The sequence below is a fragment of the Coloeus monedula genome (genome assembly GCF_965178545.1).
Source record: "Coloeus monedula genome assembly, chromosome: 5".
Taxonomy (NCBI): Eukaryota; Metazoa; Chordata; class Aves; order Passeriformes; family Corvidae; genus Coloeus; species Coloeus monedula.
Window position 1 is genome coordinate 51,513,327 of NC_138785.1, and position 17,594 is coordinate 51,530,920.

At 40.1% G+C, this 17,594-nt stretch overlaps 1 protein-coding gene across 10 annotated transcripts in view; it reads left to right on the forward strand.

Annotated features, from left to right (window-relative positions):
- Positions 1–17,594, forward strand: part of APBB2 (amyloid beta precursor protein binding family B member 2) — a 169,936-nt gene that overhangs the window by 112,994 nt on the left and 39,348 nt on the right. For all 10 annotated transcript variants that reach the window (XM_082282134.1, XM_082282135.1, XM_082282138.1 and 7 more), the window contains 2 exons: positions 6,089–6,235; positions 10,596–10,723. In XM_082282134.1, coding sequence (XP_082138260.1) covers positions 6,089–6,235; positions 10,596–10,723 — 275 coding nt within the window. The remainder of the gene's footprint in view (positions 1–6,088; positions 6,236–10,595; positions 10,724–17,594) is intronic.

Consider the following 17,594-nt stretch of genomic DNA (forward strand, 5'->3'; position numbering starts at 1 on the left):
TGGGATTTAAAAAAAATCTTGGACCAGCACAATGTTATGCAACATTTTCTTGCCTTGATAGAGCAGATTTGACCTCTGGCTGTAGGCTGGGGGAACCACTGAGACAGAAGTATTAAGCTCAAAACAAGAGAGGGACTTTTGTCATCCTACACATTGAAGTCTGCAAGTCTGGAAGAAATGAGACTGTAGTGACTTGGAGAATGAGTAAAGGACTCTGAGAGCAGAAAATTTAATATTGACCTCCTCTAAAGAAGTAATTTATTATAAATGTTGTTTTACAGTATTTGTAAAGCCCCCATATTTAATTCTATGGAAGTTTAGTTTATAATAATCTGCCTGAAATAGCATTTATTAGTGATTTCTGAATTCTGTTGTGACCTGAATATTTCTGTGCTTATTTTTTTATTTCATGTGTATTTTCAGTAATTTAAGTAATACAAGATGAACTGCAACAGGAAGCTGGAAATGTTGCAAAGACTTATTAGTATGTTTTTGATTATGCATTTTGAATTCTTTGTAGCTAAGAACTTTTATGTGACATCTGTCAGTATTTCTTTGAGACAGTAGATGCACTGCAGTCTCTTCGTGTCAATTAAATGAAAGTGCTTGTTCATTAATTGCCTAAGTTCTTTCTATTCTCTTGTTAGTCTATCTTTGATCTTCTCCAATATTTTCATCCGGAATCAATGTAATCTTTCTTGCTATGTAGCAGACAAATATACTGGAACATACTTCTTCCTCATTTCCTTCTCAGAATAGAAAGATAATATGTTATGATACTTGATCTTCCAAAGCATAAAATAACGCACTAGGTTTTTTTTATTTTCACACCATCAAAGAAAATGCAAGTGAAATTTCAAAGATTTGGCTGCATAATAAATGGTTAATTATGTGACCTACATGCTGTGTCTCGGGCACAAACCTGCTCAGTGGTCTGTGATAAAAGGCCTTATTAAATATTGTAGTGATTTACGTATGTCTGCAGGCAGATATAACCTTTAAAAAGGAAAAATATAAAAGGAAACAAAGGGAAACTGCTCAAAACCAAGTCCCAAGTCCTGTGGGCTTGGAAGTAGGGAAGAAATAAGTAGCACGGATTTAAAGCATCAAGGCAAACATACTCTTAATGAAGATGTGTTCATAGTGGCTGCCAACAGCTGTGCGATATGAGAAGCAATCTGTCCGTGGTCTTGTAATATACATTAGTTTGTTGTTCTCAAACTGATGTTCTAATTAATTTTCAGCCTATAGTGGGATCTTTTCTACCCATGCCTTTATGATCCATCCAGTTTCCAATACTACCCTGCCATCAGTCATGTGCACTCGATCTCTTGTCCTCTTTTTAGCAGGGGATTGTATTGGCTTTGTTTTTCTCAATTATTTTATTTTTATTCTCTTTAATGCTACATGCTTAGCACTGCATGAGACAACAGCTAGAGTGTGCATTTGCTTATGGGTAGAACACATCGTCACGGTTCTGTGTCCCTGCCAAAGCTCCTTCCAGGGTTCCTCTTGGAAAAGGTGCTGCAGAGCAGAACCCTGCCCTGTGGTGAAGGGTTTGTAATGCCAAAGAGCAAAAGTGTGCTCCGTGGTTTGTTCATTTCTTCAGTCCTAAAGTTCCCCAGCTTTAAGCAATGTTTTGGATCCGAACTGCACTGCAAGAGAGGTTTACAGCTCTATACAGAGTTCAGATTACAGCATTTATGAGTTTGGGTTCTTAGGTTACAGATCATTAACCCTGAAACATTAATTGGATTTGCAACTACGTGAACATAGGTTCCCCAGAACTGTAAAACCAAGCAGCGATACTTGTGTTTTCATTTTTGTTGACCTGTCTTTTCATGGAGTAGTGTGTGATAAGGTGGATTTTTTTCCTCTGTGCAATTTCTTTGCACAATGTCCTGTATAGCCAGGCAGGAAATGTGAAGTCTCTAGTCAAGATAAAAATACAACATTATTGACATACCATGGTTTATGTGACATTTTTTCATTCACTTCTCTCAGCCATGAAGTGTTTGTGATAGTATCTTTATCTTCCCGGTCCCAAACAGCAGTGTTCCAAACACAGTATACAATTCCTAAGTATCTTTCATCCTGCTGTATTTATCAACTTCTTTTGTTTTTCTTCAAACCTCTTTTATTTTGCCAGCTCTTGAAAAGAGTCTGGGGGCAAGCAGACAGCCTGACCAGGCACAGAAACCTTCTCTAAGAGAGAAAAGAACTTAGGCAGACTACCATAAGCCAAAAGTTGGCATTGGGATTACTTTGAAATTATGACAGGCCAATGATTATTAATTGCCACTAATTGTCTGCAAGCCTCAAGTAGAGGTGCTTAACACACTGGCATTACTAGGAATGATTGTTTTACTGAGCTGATAGACTCTCAGTGAAGAAGAGCTACACTCTGTTTTTTAGCTTGGCTTGGTTTGCCTCTATGTGTTAGTTCCAGAAGAAAAGAGAGTGCATTAGCAAAGCTCTTTCAGGTCAAAGGAAGTACTTTGTCTCTTGGCTTGTCAGTATCACTGGTGGGAGGCAGAGAACCATGATGCTGTGTTAATGTGTTAGAGTACTAAGCAATTCTGCTGTCACACCTAACTCAGCCAGCCATGGTCTAAAAATTAGGTCATATCTGACTGGAGACACTAGGTGGTTGGTTTCTGCTGGGTTTTGTGCTCGTTTGTTTTAAAGAGACCTCTAAGTCAAATAATGAAGGAGGAAAAAAGCAACCAACAATAAAACATGAAGTGGATCTCTTATAATCCAGCTGCTGGCAATATGCAGAGAAGACAGATGTGCAGGCATGCATGCTCAGACTTCTACCTCTCCCACTCCACAGGTGTGTGTTTATATAGTTCTCTTATACTGATACTGAGTGGACCCTGGTATGTGTCACATGTTATTGAGTGCTCCTGTTTTCTAGTTATGAAAATCTATGTGAAGGTCAGCCATGACTTCTGAGTCACATCAGCATATGTATTCAGTTAACCAAAAAATATGAAGTTTTTTGGGCTTCAGGTGTATTTTGAGCAAAAGAAAGTTACTTTTATATATGTACTCAGGTACATGCATTCCCTTGTGAGTAGCATGTTGAGTCTTTTTAGGGTTTGTTGAGAGGTTTTTGTTTGCAGCAAGTCTTTGGGAAATTGGTTTGTTTTCATGAAGTTGTTCTGAAGCATTTTGTTTGGGTTATGGTAAGGGCTTATTGTGAAATACACAAACAAAAGCTTGTCAGGTGCCAGAAGCCAAGGACTTTCTCATGTCTACCTCACTTGAAAGCACCAAGAGGGAATAGAAGCAGGGAAGGAAGCCAGGTCCTTCGCATGGAGGGCAATATGTGAGGTAGACAAGAGTTGCATTCTGTACTGTTATGACAGTGAGCTGAATAAATACAGTGGATGCTGCCACTGGAGCATTTGAAACATAGAATTTAAAAAGGCCAGGAGAAAAATAGCAAAACAGTTCACCATCTTTACTATAAGAGATTTACCTGCTGTCATGTTGAACTGATAGTCTTTCATAATTTTTGGCCTTCTTAAGGGACACTCTGTTCAGTGCAAGGGCTGTATAGGTTGTATGGGCCTCTGAGCAATCTGGTCTGGTGAAAGGTGTCCCTGCCCACAGCATGGGATTGGAACTAGATAATCTTTTAGGTCTGTTCCAACCCAAAGCATTCTGTGATTCTGTATTTATCCTTATGTTCAGAGAGCAGCTAACAAATTGCAGATGTGGTTGAGATGTGAAGAGCAATGAGGAAACAGTATGCTTATTGTATATATTTAGTTCTTCACCTCTCTTATGATTTAGAAAATATTTCTCTCTGCTAGTATTCTGCTATTCAATTTAATATTTAAATACTTGTAAAAAAACCCCTTTCTTCTGGTAAGAAAAAATGACTATTTTTAAAGCTTGCAAAGATAAATATTTAATACCCCAGTGGGTATAGCAGCACTTTTAGCAAGATTCATGAGTATCTGATGTGCCTGAAACAATTCTGCAATCTTAAGATTAGACCACCTTACTAATTGCTAAAAAATGTTTTTTTTAGTATCTTGTGTAGCCCTGAAGTGAAGAGCACCCCTGAGTATTGACCCCTCCTTTGTCTCCTCTTTCACCTTCTCCTTCATGGCTTTTGAGAATTGAAAGTCAGCACTTTTGTGGGTTTCCAGCAGAGCTGGGTCAGGAAGCAGCAGCGTGGGAGAATTTGCATGTTGATTCCCATGTCTGCAAAGCAAAAAAAAAGAAAAAAAAAATCCACAAAAAAGCTGGAGGCGTGAAAGGCTTTAATTTTTTTACCTACACTCACTAAAGAGTTTTACACAATTGCAGAGTGTATTTGCTGTCTGGTACCTGAGATGAGATGAGATGAGATGAGATGAGATGAGATGAGATGAGATGAGATGAGATGAGATGAGATGCATCACTAGTGACTCGTTGGAGTGGGTACCAGAGGTACAGAAGGCAGTTTCTTAGGCTGGGTTTCCTGCTTGGCAAAGTGAGCCTGGATGAGTGCATTGTGCAAACTGAAAGAAGGCTGAAGGAGAAGTTTTAAAGGGAGGGAGAAACTCATTAATCTTTTTATCCAAATTTTATTCATCCCTTATGAATTCACCCTTATGGTGAATTTTATTCATCCCTTAGTTTGCCGAAGTTGACATATCATGCATATTTAAAATACCTTGGTGTTTTGGGGTAGGTTTTTTTTGAGGACAGTTGTTCCCAAGTGGCACACCAGTGATGGTGTGTGAGCTTGATCACCTCACTGATTTCACAGCATGTTTTAGAGGGTGGCAAATGAATTCAGCTTTTGAACTCTGAAGCTGATTTATTTACTGCATCTTAAGAAGAAGGATTGGTAACTCCAGCATGGAGCTGCTATTGCAGCTGCTGGGCTCTGTGCCCGTGTGGCAGTGTGCTGCTGGAGGCAGCAGGGCTCCCAGCAGTCCCCGGTGCTGCCTTCCTTCCTGCAGCTCCCAGGATCATTGTCTGCTTTCCCGGGCCCCTGCAGGATGCTGCCGACAGCAAAGAAAGCCGTGTGGCACAAGGCAGCAGCGCTGAGCCACGAGTGTTGGCCTCCTACTGCTGAACCTTTGGGGACCATCTTAAGCACTGGGTATGTCTGGTGAGGAGGTACAGCAGTAAGCCTGTTGTGCCCACTGCTGGCGGTGCACCCGCAGTTGAGAGTGGGACACCTGTAACGTGCTCTGGAAGGAGTCTTGTCTCATAGACAAACTCCTATTGACTTAGTGTGATGTCTGTATTTCTCCCACCATAAAGCCTGAGAGCAAATGAGCAGGTTTTGGTGTTTTTTCAGAATTAACACTTTTTTGTCTCTGCCTTAGAAGATGTAGGGTAGAGATGGTGCCATTCAATTTCTTCCATTTTGTTTTGTTTGCATAAAGTACCATATGTGCAAAATAATGTTGCCTTGGCTTGTTCTGCCAACTGAGTGCTCTGGTTGGCTAAACATCTTCCTGCTAAAAAATGTATAATTAGAGAGTTTTTATTTTAAAGGTAATTTTAAATTTCTTCTAGAAAAAGTCTGCTTTCCTCTTATGCTAGCTTATCTTTTTCTTAGCTTTGAATTAGTTATTGTTTGCTACCTTAGGTAAACTTACTATAGAAGTGATTGCTATAATCCACAAAAAAATGTAATTTTCTGGTTAAGAGCCAGACAGTGGGTATCTCACAAGAGACATAATCCAGTTTTCTTCCTTTTCAATTAGAGCTCTAGATCCTAGCTAAAATTTCAATTCTACTCAATAGTTCTGCTTTTTCCTTTTTTTTTTTTTTTGTATTTGTGCATCCTAATATTTACTGCTGCCTTGTTTCCTCCTTTATATTAACAGAAGTATTTTATTGAAAGGCATTACTGTTACCTCCACAGATACCTTTCATGGCAATTCATGCATTCTTCTTTGTTCCTTTGAATGTTTTCACTGTGCCATTCACAAATTACATTTTCATTTACTTATCTTTGAGCATAAACCCATCTACAAGACCTTAAATTTCTTCCTGTTCTAGATGGAGACCTTTAACTGTAACTACCTGGTTGCTGTTGTCTGACAGATACCTTTTGGTTTCTTTATAGTGCTTTGCTGTGCGATCTCTGGGCTGGGTAGAAATGGCAGAAGAAGATCTGGCTCCTGGAAAGAGCAGTGTTGCTGTGAACAATTGCATCAGACAACTCTCTTACTGTAAAAATGACATCAGAGACACTGTTGGCATTTGGGGAGAGGTAAGAACAGAGTGAACTTCTCCTCCTCTTGGAACATCCCTCTTGCATCATAAAACATCCCAAAGGAACAATTCTGTGGACAAATATGTCCATGTTCTGTGTTTGGGATTTCACTACCTCAGCCTGGCACTGCCCAATATATGAAAGGGTTCAGGGAAAATGTTGACATTTTTGTTCCAAACTGCTCAGGACAGCAGATGCCACAAAGATCTCGCTTTCATGTTACATCTGTGCTAGTACACACCTGTGCAATGGCAGTGCTGGGGACACACAAACCAAACTGTTGAAATTCAGTAGAAGTCGTCCTCCTGACCAGAGATTTGGATGTGATGCTTTGTAACCGCATTTTGAAAGGTTTCACAATGACAAAGGGCTTTAAGGAAACCCACACTGGCATGGCTTGTTTCCATTTCATGGTTCTGAAACGTATGAGAAGATTTGAACTGAGGGACAGATGGTTTATCTTCGGATGATTATCTTATCAGTGTTTCAGAAGGAAATTAATTACATATCGTTAGTCTGTCTGTTGGCTCCTCTCCAATAACTCTTGAATCTGTGCACCAGTGTCATGCAGTTTTGAAGGATGCCAGATTCCCACACACTGAGGGAAAAAGAGAGAGCCCAGCTTTCCTCTTTTTGGTTTGCTGAAGGGTCAGTGTGCCTTCATCGACTGGACCACAGTTGCTCTGTGCTTCTTTCTGAGTTGGCAGCAAAGAGAGGATAACACTGTGGGAACTTGGGGAAAACTGAAGGGAGCTTGAGGTTTTGTGGTGTGGAAAATAGGTGTGCTGGGGACAGATGAAGAAGTGGAAGATGTTGAGGGGTCCGAAGTGAAAAGGTAGGATGTACAGAGGGCATAGGAGACAAAACCGCAGTAAAACATCTTTGTTATTTGATTGTTCATGGAAAAACTTAAACTTCTGCCAAATCTTATTTTCTACCTCTCTTCTGAGGTATTTTCTGAAGGGTTACAATAATGTGGATTTGCCACACAAGATCTGAATACAAAAGTGACAAAAGGGTGAATGGTGTAACCTTCCCTTGTGTGATCTAAGAGAAATGGCACTGCCAAACAAAAAAGAAATTAAAAGAAAGACTTGTCTACATTTCAGTATAAATTTCAGGAAAAATAACATTCAGTCTCCCAAGTTATTGTTGCAGTCTGTGGCTCGAGTTCACTGTCTTGGCTATGACCGCAGCAATGCCGAGACACTACGGGGGAGCAACTGGGAGAAAGTGCCCTTAAAAATTAAAATTATGTTTAAAGGAACACATTTATAGTGTTCTATCTATTTAAAATAACTTCAGAAGGGGTTATATGTGAGAAATATATATTGTACATATAAATGAACAGAGTAATACTGTTTTCCTTTCTTTCTTACACCTGAGAACAGTTTTATTTAGATAACATGGCTAGACAAGCAATTAGATATGTGTAAGTCATGGACTTTGGACTTACTGCTGACCCAAGGAGAAGAAAAACCCCAATATCTTTACATGTGTGTAACCTCATCCATTTTTCAGATGGCAGCACTTTGATCAATTTGAAATATGTTGTTTAGTTTGAGCTCATATGCTTTTGTTTAGTTTTAAGAGATAATGTTCACTTTTTTTTCTATTTCTCTATGTCAGTCCCCTTGTTCTTTGTTGGAAACCCTTGCAGTTTTTCAAGCCAAGTTGGTGAAAAGTTTTGGTCCTCTTGAATGGATGTTTAAATTAAGAATGCTATTCATTTAAAAAAAAAAAAAGTCAGCCTGACAAAACAATAGAGACACTGTTTGAATAGGCAGCTCCTGAAGTAAACTGTCTTTCTGATTCTAAAGGAGTTCATTACATCCAATCATATTTTCCTGCCTGCAATGTAAGGCTTCAAGAATGATTAGAAGAGTCATGTTTTAGAGAGGAATCTGAAAAAATTGTACTCCACCATGACATATCAGATGGAGCAATTATAGCAGGAATCTATTATGAAGCTAGATGACTGCACGAAGGGGTTTTAAGATTGCCTGAAGATTTACTTTAGCTAGAATGTAACAAAAGTGAAATTGGGGTTAGGAGTAGCCCCAAGTTTTCATGGTTTAAAAAACTGCAGAACAAACCACAAAAAACTCCCACACCCTGGGTAAAATCCTGACCCTGAAGAAGCTTTGTTAGTGAATTTCATGTGGGATTTCATGCCCTTTGCTCCAAAAGAAATTACCTATAAATTTTGAACTGTTCTGTAAAATCTAAAAACAAAAATGCTACTCATCTGTTTGTGTTGCTCTTTTGCCATGAATTACATTTCTGTACATTACAATACCACTTACATGAAAAAGATATGTTCTTGCCATTGACCTATATACAGCAGCCTCTAACACTTCCAGAAAAACTGCTGGGATTGAGCTTCTCTTTCCTTTATGCACTTTCCCTGCATGGCTCTTCCTCTTCCTCATTTCAAACCATCAGATCTCTGCAGCTCTTCAGCAGTCTGAGACATTAAAGCCCATGTTCAAGCTCCCAGCCTGTCTAAATAATTTCTTTTAGACCTATGCAGTGTTTTCATCTCTAAAATAGCTTTTGTATAATAAGGCAACAAAATTCAGCAAAATATATTGCTTCTGGCTGTGGACAAGTGATCCCCCTGAGCATTGCAAGGATAATTTCCTGTGACTTATGTTGCTTATCTGCCCATTCTCCAATTTTTTTCCAGCTAATTTGGATTCAGTCTCATTACTCTAATCCCAGTGTATTTTGCATGATGAACAGATTTTACCTTCCTGTAATAATTTCCTTCTGGAACAAATATATAAGTAGAAAATGGGCCCAGAAAGCAATTTTTATGACACTTGGTTGCATTCTTCACACAATTTGTTTACTGCTTCTGACCTCCAAGCAAATTTCTCCCTCTTTTTCTTTATGATATTTCTTTTTCTGTCTGCCACTAACAGCTCAGTGCTGCTGGTTTGCCCCATTTTTTTTTTTGCATGACTATCACAGCTACATCTGTTTCTGCTTCTCCAGGAGCAGCCTATATATCCAGCCTTGCATCTTGGCCACAGTTGTGCTTTTTCCATCAGGCAAAACATGCTTGTGTTGGCTTTGCACATACCAGGTGTCGCCTATCTCTCCCACATCCCTCTTGGTACTTGCACTGCCAGCTCTGTGTCACAGCTTCTCTTTGAATCCGTTAGGAGACCTGGGGTTGGGAGAGAAGATGAGCAGTGCCTGCCCCTTGCTGCCTTGCCTGCAAACAGTGGCAGAAAGCCCTGACAGTGACATGAATGTTTTTCTCACACAGACACAAAATTAGACATCATTAAGACTTGAGCCACTGTCAGCAAGTGGGAAGAGGGTTTCTGTATCACTGAGGTGAAGAAAAAGGTCAGTTTTGAAACATTAGTCAGTAGGGATTCAGACCCTGTCCATTCTTTCTGTTCATGTATAGATTCTGGCACAAGAGGGGAAACAAATTACTCTATATTTAGCTGATAGCTTCCACCTTCTGATTGGCAGGAGCTTGTCTTACTGCTCAGCAATAGTTCCAGGATCATTTCTGTGGGATCTCATGGTCTGCAGAGTATATATACAGCCTCCAAGAAGAGGGATATTACATGTGATAGAAGAGGCAGCAGACCTATTACAAATGCTATCAAGAAGAGGAAGATGAACATTTGTGAATTAGCATCAAAAGGAAAATTGTCTCTAAATTCGTTTCCTATAAGAGAAAAAAGCATTGTCCTTGTTCTTACATGCCAGAAGAACCGGGGAGAAGTCCTGCCTCCAGGATTCTACAGTCACTAGCAGAATTCACATTCAGGTCTTAGTGCTGGGTTTTCCCCTTTAATCTTTCTTCAAAGAGTATTCCATAAATCCTTTGACATGTGCAAATTGCTGTCTGTTCCCGTAATCCATTGGTTAAATTTTATGGAAACAAAATACTTTGAAGGAAGGAACCGTGCCTCAAAAGTACAGGTTTTAGTATATATTACTAATGTATACATTTAGTGTACATTACATATATTATTATATGTAAGCTTTTAGTAGTAAGACAGACCATGACTTCTCATGTATTTGGAAGAATTTACTGAAAAATAGATAAACACATAATTTGTTGAGTAACTCAGTAGTTTGGGTCTGAATGAGTTGCATTTAAAAGACATCAAAGATTTTTGTGATTGGGATTGTTTAAAAATATAGCAGCAAGATAACATCTTAGATCTTTTTCATACCAGAAGTATATGAACTTTTTTCATTGGCTCTTGGAATAAACCAAAACTTTGAGTAAAGATGAAGCTGAACAGCACAGATGTAACACCTTGAGCCCAGCCAGTTTGAGAGGGTGATGTACTGTGTAATTGTACTTTGGGTGGAATTGCAGGGCAAAGACATGTACCTTATACTGGAAAATGACATGCTGAACCTGATTGATCCCATGGACCGCACAGTTCTGCACTCGCAGCCCATCGTGAGCATCAGAGTCTGGGGCGTGGGGCGTGACAATGGTCGGTGAGTGTTTGCTCTCTTTATCTGTCTTGACTTGGTGTTATTTCAGTCTGCTAATACACAGTACACATAATTCTGTCCCAGGGGCCATGAGAAGGTGGGTAAATTCTTCTTTTTCTTGCTGGTGTTACTTTTTAAACTCTCTGCTTTTTGTAGTGTATCACTTACATGCTTTGTTAAACCTGCATTGAACAAGACTTTCAGGTTAATTCAGTCAGGTGCATAAAACTGCAGGCGTAACATTGATTTATTTCAGATATATGTAGTACTTCTTGGTATAAAAGCATGTTTTCAAATATGTCTCATAGTATGTTTCTCCTGGCTATGTGAAAGCATGCCTTCCTGCTGCTCCAAGTTAAATGTACTGCCAATGCTCTGAATGTGTGCGTGTGTTTCTACCTTCTTGAGGTATTTGATATGAAGGAGAAAAAAGTTGGATTGAGGGAAAAGTAATGGGTTTAAGCCATTACTATTGCTTCTAGTTCTTGATGTAAGAAAATCCCCAAGAGTGTTGCAGAAAACTAAGGTTTGTCCCTGAAATGTGCCTGCCTGGGAGCTGAAGTTTTTCCTTGTGGTAGGGAGCAACCAGGAGTGTGTGCTAAAGGCCTTCCTGCCCTGGAAGCAGTCTTTCTTTAGGTTTCCTTCCTGACGGATCTTTGGTAGCATTCTTGCTTCTCATGTAACGTTGCTGTGGAAACAGGGTTGTGAAAGTGACTTACTTGGAACAGGACAGTGAGCTGTCTCCCTGTCTGAATGAGCATTTTGATGTACCAAAAACATTGCCATTCACATCAAATAAGTCCAGGATCTTAGTACCCATCCTGACACAGGGATAGTAAGGATTGATTAACACTAGTAAGCTTTTTCTTTTTGTGTCCATGTTTGATAATGGTCAGGTAAGTCCTGCCTGACTGATACTGGCTGTGATGGAGTAACCACATCAGTGGACAAGGGAAGGGTTGCAGATGTCATTTATCTGGACTTCTAAAAGGCCTTTGACACACTCCCCCACTACATTCTTCTTTCTAAATTGGAGAGAGATGGATTTGATGAGTGGACTGTTAGATGGATATGAAAGTGGTTGGATAGTTCCAGAGGGTAGTGGTCAATTGTTCAGAGTCTCAAGGGACATCGGTGTCAAGTGGTGGCCCTCAGGGGGTCTGTATTGGGACCAGTGTTATTTAATATCTTCATTATGACATAGGTGAAGGTATCAAACACACCATCAGCAAATTTGCTGATGACACCAAGTTGAGTGGTGCAGTTGGCACTCCTGAAGGATGAGATGCCATCCAAAGGGACCTAGACAGGCTCAAGAAGTGGGCACATGGAAATCTCATGAGGTTTAACAAAACCAAGTACAGGGTGCTACATCTGGGTCAGTACAACCCCCAGTACCAACACAGGCTGGGGATGAACACATCCAGAGCAGCCCTGCTGAGGAGGACTTGGGGGTGCTGGTGGGTGAGAGGCTGGACATGGCCCAGCCATGTGCACTCACAGCCCAGAGAGCCAAACGTGTCCTGAGCTGCATCCAGAGCACCGTGGGCAGCAGGGCCAGGGAGGGGATTCTGCCCCTCTGCTCTGCTCTGGTGAGACCCCACCTGCAGTGCTGCATCCAGCTCTGGGGTCCCAGCACAGGGAGGACATGGACCTGCTGGAGCAAGTCCAGAGGAGGCTACCAAGTTGATTAGAGGGATGGAGCACCTCTTGTACAAGGAAAGGCTGAGGGGACTGGAATTGTTTAGCCTGGAAAAGAGAAGGCTTAGAAGTGACCTAATTGTGTCCTTCCAGTACCTGAAGGGAACTTAGAAGAAAGATAGGGCGAGACTATTTACAAGAGCATATAGTGACAGGTCAAGGGAGAATGGTTTCAAACTGAAAGAAGGCAGGTTTCTCAGGAAGAAATTCCTTACTGTGAGGGTGGTGAGGCACTGGAACAGGTTGCCCAGAGAAGCTGTGGATGCCCCATCCCTGGAAGGGTTCAAGGCCAGTTGGATGGGGCTCTGAACAACCTGGTCTAGTGGGAGGTGTTCCTGCCTATGGCAGGGGAGTTGGAACTAGGTGATCTTTGAGGTCACTTCCAACCCAAGCCATTCTGTGATTGTCAAGATATTTGCAATAGTAGGGGTTTGGGGGTTTCTGTCTCTAATTTTTGATGGGAAATGTAATTTCAAATCTGAAAAATCTTTCCCAGTAAAAGATTTTAAAGGTAAAAAACAAGTCTCTGATTATCAATGGCTAAATTTCCAAAAGGAAAGGTGACTAATTTTTCAGGTGACTAAAGGTTTCTAATTTTTTTACTTTGATAAATGACTGACTGTTGACTGGGCATGGGTTAACTGTTTTTCACTTCCATTGGTACAGATTTTTGAGAGATCTAAGAGGGGCAAATCCAGTTTGAAATGCTGAGAAGTAAAAAGGTTCTAACGTGTAATGAATAAACCATTAGGGTGCTTTGTATGCATTAGAAAATGGGTGCATTACACATTTCCCTTCAAGTCAGTTTTTGTAGTACTTTGCCTTGGTCAGAAAACAAATAGAGCATTTTAAGGGGCACCTAAATGTGATGCAGCTTTACCAAGTAAAGGATGTCAGGTTTGATTTTCATTAATTTTTTTAAAATAATTTACAGTTCTTTTCCCAAATGCTTACTTTTCTTTGTAAAATAAAATAATTCCATTATGTTCTTCATAAAATAAAATAATCATATTTCTTCAGGCTGGGTACCTGCTTTTCCTAAAGAAAGAACCTGGTCATGGATGTTTTTAGGAAACATTTAAGAGAAATGTACCTTTTGCAATCATGTGGCACCAGTAATGTTATATGCTTTTGGTGAAATGTACCAGGGATGGGAGGAAATAGCAGACTCTCCTAGATGAATATAAGCCCTTTCTGACCTGCTGTGGTATGCCACAACATTTACCAAAAGCTATGTGCAAGACATAGGAAATCTCTGATCCCACTCCTGCCCTTTTTTATGCCATATCTGGGGGCCAAAGATGAATTCCAGCTCTGCAGAGACTTCTGCAGAAACTTGTTAGGGACAGAGTCTGGAGAGCTGGCCGGATAAACGACACGTACACCGATACGATTAAGCATCATTCTCCCTTTATTGTTCAACTATGCCAACTTATATCTACTTTTGCAAAGATTCACGCCCAGTCCCTCTAGATGGCCTCTAATCAGCAGGGGAGCCGACCAGTGTATACCTTGCCAAGGACTCTCAGGGCTGCCTGCAGCCAGGTGCTTTCCAGGCCTGCCTGCGGCCAGGGGCCTGTTCAGGGGCTTTTCCTCAGCACCCCTGGGTTGTCCAATCTTTCCAGGGGTATCATATGCCCTTGTTCCATAAGGAATCCCTCTACAGAAACTCATGTCTCTATTAAGAAAAAATGTTTAGTTATGGAATACGTGGGAGAAGTACAGGTCCAATTTAAAAAATACAAGCAACAAGAATCCCTCAAACCCAGTTTTTCCTTTTGGTCATAAAAAGTAGCAGCTTTCTCAGATGTTTTCCTGAATATATGTGGCATTGACAATACAGAGAAACTGGAAGAGGAAATAAACGAATTTTTTCTTCTACTGTCAGAAGTGGGAGTGGGCCTTTCTGTGTTCAAAGTGAACACTTCTTGTTTCTAGAGAGCATTACTTCCCTTGACCAGTTGCTGTAAGGAACAGCAAGAAACTGTCTATTAAAATTTAATACCTAAACACAAAGTCAAAACCAGCTTTAATATCTCATTTGCTGGCACACAAATGTTCTTAGCCACTTTTATTGGAATTTGGGGTTTTTTCATCATAAGAAATTTTATTTCAGAACTTTCCTATTCATAGCCGTTTGTAAGAATTTTGATAGGTGCTTCTACAGAAATTTTGTGTCCAGAATGACTTTCAGGACTGGAGCCCACTCTTTTTGAAATTTAATTTGTTTAATGTTTTGATGACACATTTTAAAAAATAAGATTGTGGGAAAAGCAGTGTAGCCATTATTTGCAAGTAAACTCAGACTGCATGTGGTGTTAAACAGCAGAAGATCAAAACAACAAGCAGAAAGAACAAACTTATGACTGCATAATCAGATGTACAATCTGTTTAGGGTGTAGAGATGTTCAGTGTAGGAAACATGCTTTGAGAGTTAGCATAAAAAATGTAGCATTTGCTGAAAAAGCACTAACACAGAAGAAAAAAGCATTTGGTGACAGGAGAACACAAGCTGAGAAAACTGTATTGTTGAGCTGGAAATTGCAGTGCAACTCTTTTCATTAATACATTAGCACACAGTCCTTGGGGTCATCCTGGTAAAATCACCTGTTGCTACTGAAGTGAGAAATACTAAAGCTATTCACTAACTGCAAAAGCAACTTTCCCTGATTATGAGTTTGCCATACCCAGGAAAAAGGTATTACAAAAAGGGATCACATTGCTGCTTAGGTGGGATAAGTGTTCATGAAGTTGATGAAATGCCAGTTTCTGGTAGGAAATTCTTCCAGAAGTTGTTGCACATGAATTTCATTAATTAGCTATATCTTCTAGTCCAAGAAGCTGTATAATAAAACATACTGGGGTTTTTTGTGAAAGGTAGTATTTCAATTATAAAATACTGTAGAAATGTATATTTCCCTGTATTTTGACCTATTTGAACCCCAAAATGGTCTGCGGGCCCTCCTTTTAACTCTTCTGCTTGTAATAATTTATTTGGGTAGTTTCTGCTTTGGAAGATTAAAAGATTTTCTAATGACATATGAGCAGCTGATTTTCTAAGCTCTGCCATAATGAAAGATGGATGAAATACAGAGATCTGCTGATGAAAGTTTAATCTGAGGATGTGGCTGCTAACTCACCTCAGGCAGAAGTGTCTTCCAGGAGACTGTAATTACTCTCTCCATACTTTAAACTATTATCCTGATCTTTGGAGTTTCTTATTTAACAATCCTGGGGTAAGCAAAGGCTTCCTTGTTTGGTTAACTTGGGTTGTGCAGTGATTTTGTGTTTCATCCCTTGTTTTCAATTGATCAGTCAGTAAAATATGTTTAATTTCAAAAGTGCTGGATTGCCTTTATAAGATCATGAACAAAAGCAGATGCCCAGAAACTGGTGGGTATGCATGTATGTATATGTACACTGAGCTCCTATGTTTGACATGTATATATGGGCCTTAAAGGAAAAGAAATGTACTGTGTATGTGCAACCCTTTGGCAGACTTGGTTTCTTAGGTGATACCTTATGATTTTTAGAAGGAAAAACCACCTTCTTTTATACAGTCTTCCTCTCCTGCTGTAGTGAAAACAGTCATGATGATTCATTTAGAGTTATTTGTAAATAAGAATAGTCCTTGCAGTTGCATAAATAGTTCGACTTCAAGATCAGTAAGGTCATTGTCACATGGAGGTGTCACAGGTGTATCAGTGAAAAATTGTCAGTGCTGTGTTTGCTTCTTAACAAGCCATACATGCCATGTTTTTTCCCTCGTTGTTAAAGGCAGGTTTACAGCCTCAGCCTACTGAGGCTATAAAAGGGCTGTTCTTTTCACTTGCAAGCTGCATGACTGTACATTAATCATTTCCTCAGGTTGGGTTTTGTCTCTCCTCCTGGACTGCTGGTGCATGCCCTTTGCTTTCTGAGCAGCTCACTAACAAGGAAGAGAGAAAAGGTAATAGCCCATCAGTTTTGTAAATGAGATTCCGTTAGCACATTTCCCTGAATCCTCCTTTATTTTCATTGCTCTTCCACCAGTCCAAAGCCCACCTCAAGTTTTAAAAAATCCACAGGACTTCAATTCCCTGAAAGATCCGTTTCTTCTCTCCTTCATACAGCAGCAGTATATCCAGCTGAAATACTCTGGTTAGCTGGCAAGGAGGGCTGCTGGTGAATTCAGGAGACAGCTTTGATGGGACTGAATATGGAACTGGATGGAGTAGGCACCTGGTGTGCTGGACATAACACATAGCATGTCTTTTCATCCACTAGCTTTGTCACCACATACAGCAGGTTTGTTTTTGGTGTGTAGCTTGTGTGTTTTCCTGACAGGTGGAGGAGGGAGCCTGGTTGCTTTTGCTTCTTAAGTGAAGGGAGAGGCCTATTCTCTGATATTAGGGTTTTCTGACCACAGACACTCTTACTGGATGATGTGAATGTATTGTGCTCCTTCCTCTGCCCTAATAATGCCCATTTTATCAGGTGGGGATGGTGAGGATCCCTTCATCTGTGTGGATGTCCATTGTCTTCTCTGCCATCTACTTCTCTGAACTGCTGCTGGTTTTCTGCTGCCTAGACATAGAAATAAAATGAAGCTGAGATTCAAAAAGGAGAGAAAGTCAGACAGGACCTTGAAGAAAGTAGAACAATGGATGCACCAAAGATGAAGCTCAAGCTGCCTCAGAAAGGGAGAGCAGACAACTAAATGAATAGATGCCCCAGGTCAGATGGACATAATCCTCTAAGGCTGAAAGAGAAGAAAGTCCTAATAACAATACGAATTATCTGAGCTCTGTTATCTCAGGGGCTTTTAGGACGAGAGAAAACTATTAGGGTGATATAAGTGAGAAAAATGGGACAAATCTGTGAAAAATGAGGAAGAAATGATGTAAAGTTATGTCTCAAGTTCCTCAGAATATGGAGGATTAAAAATAGTCTTGCTTTTCCCATGGTTAACAAAAATGTCCAGGTTTCAGAGGTGTTTTACACCTGAGCTGTCCACTGACTTCAGTCAGTGCACATTGTGTCTTCGAAAATCAAGTGTCTAAATTCAGATTTAGGAACCTTTCTCTGGACATCTAGAACTGGAAAATTTCAGTTGAGTGACAGTGATAACAGCAGGTTAAATACTTTCTTTTTAGTTTTGAGTGTGTGTCCAGCTAAGAGGGGTAAGGACATG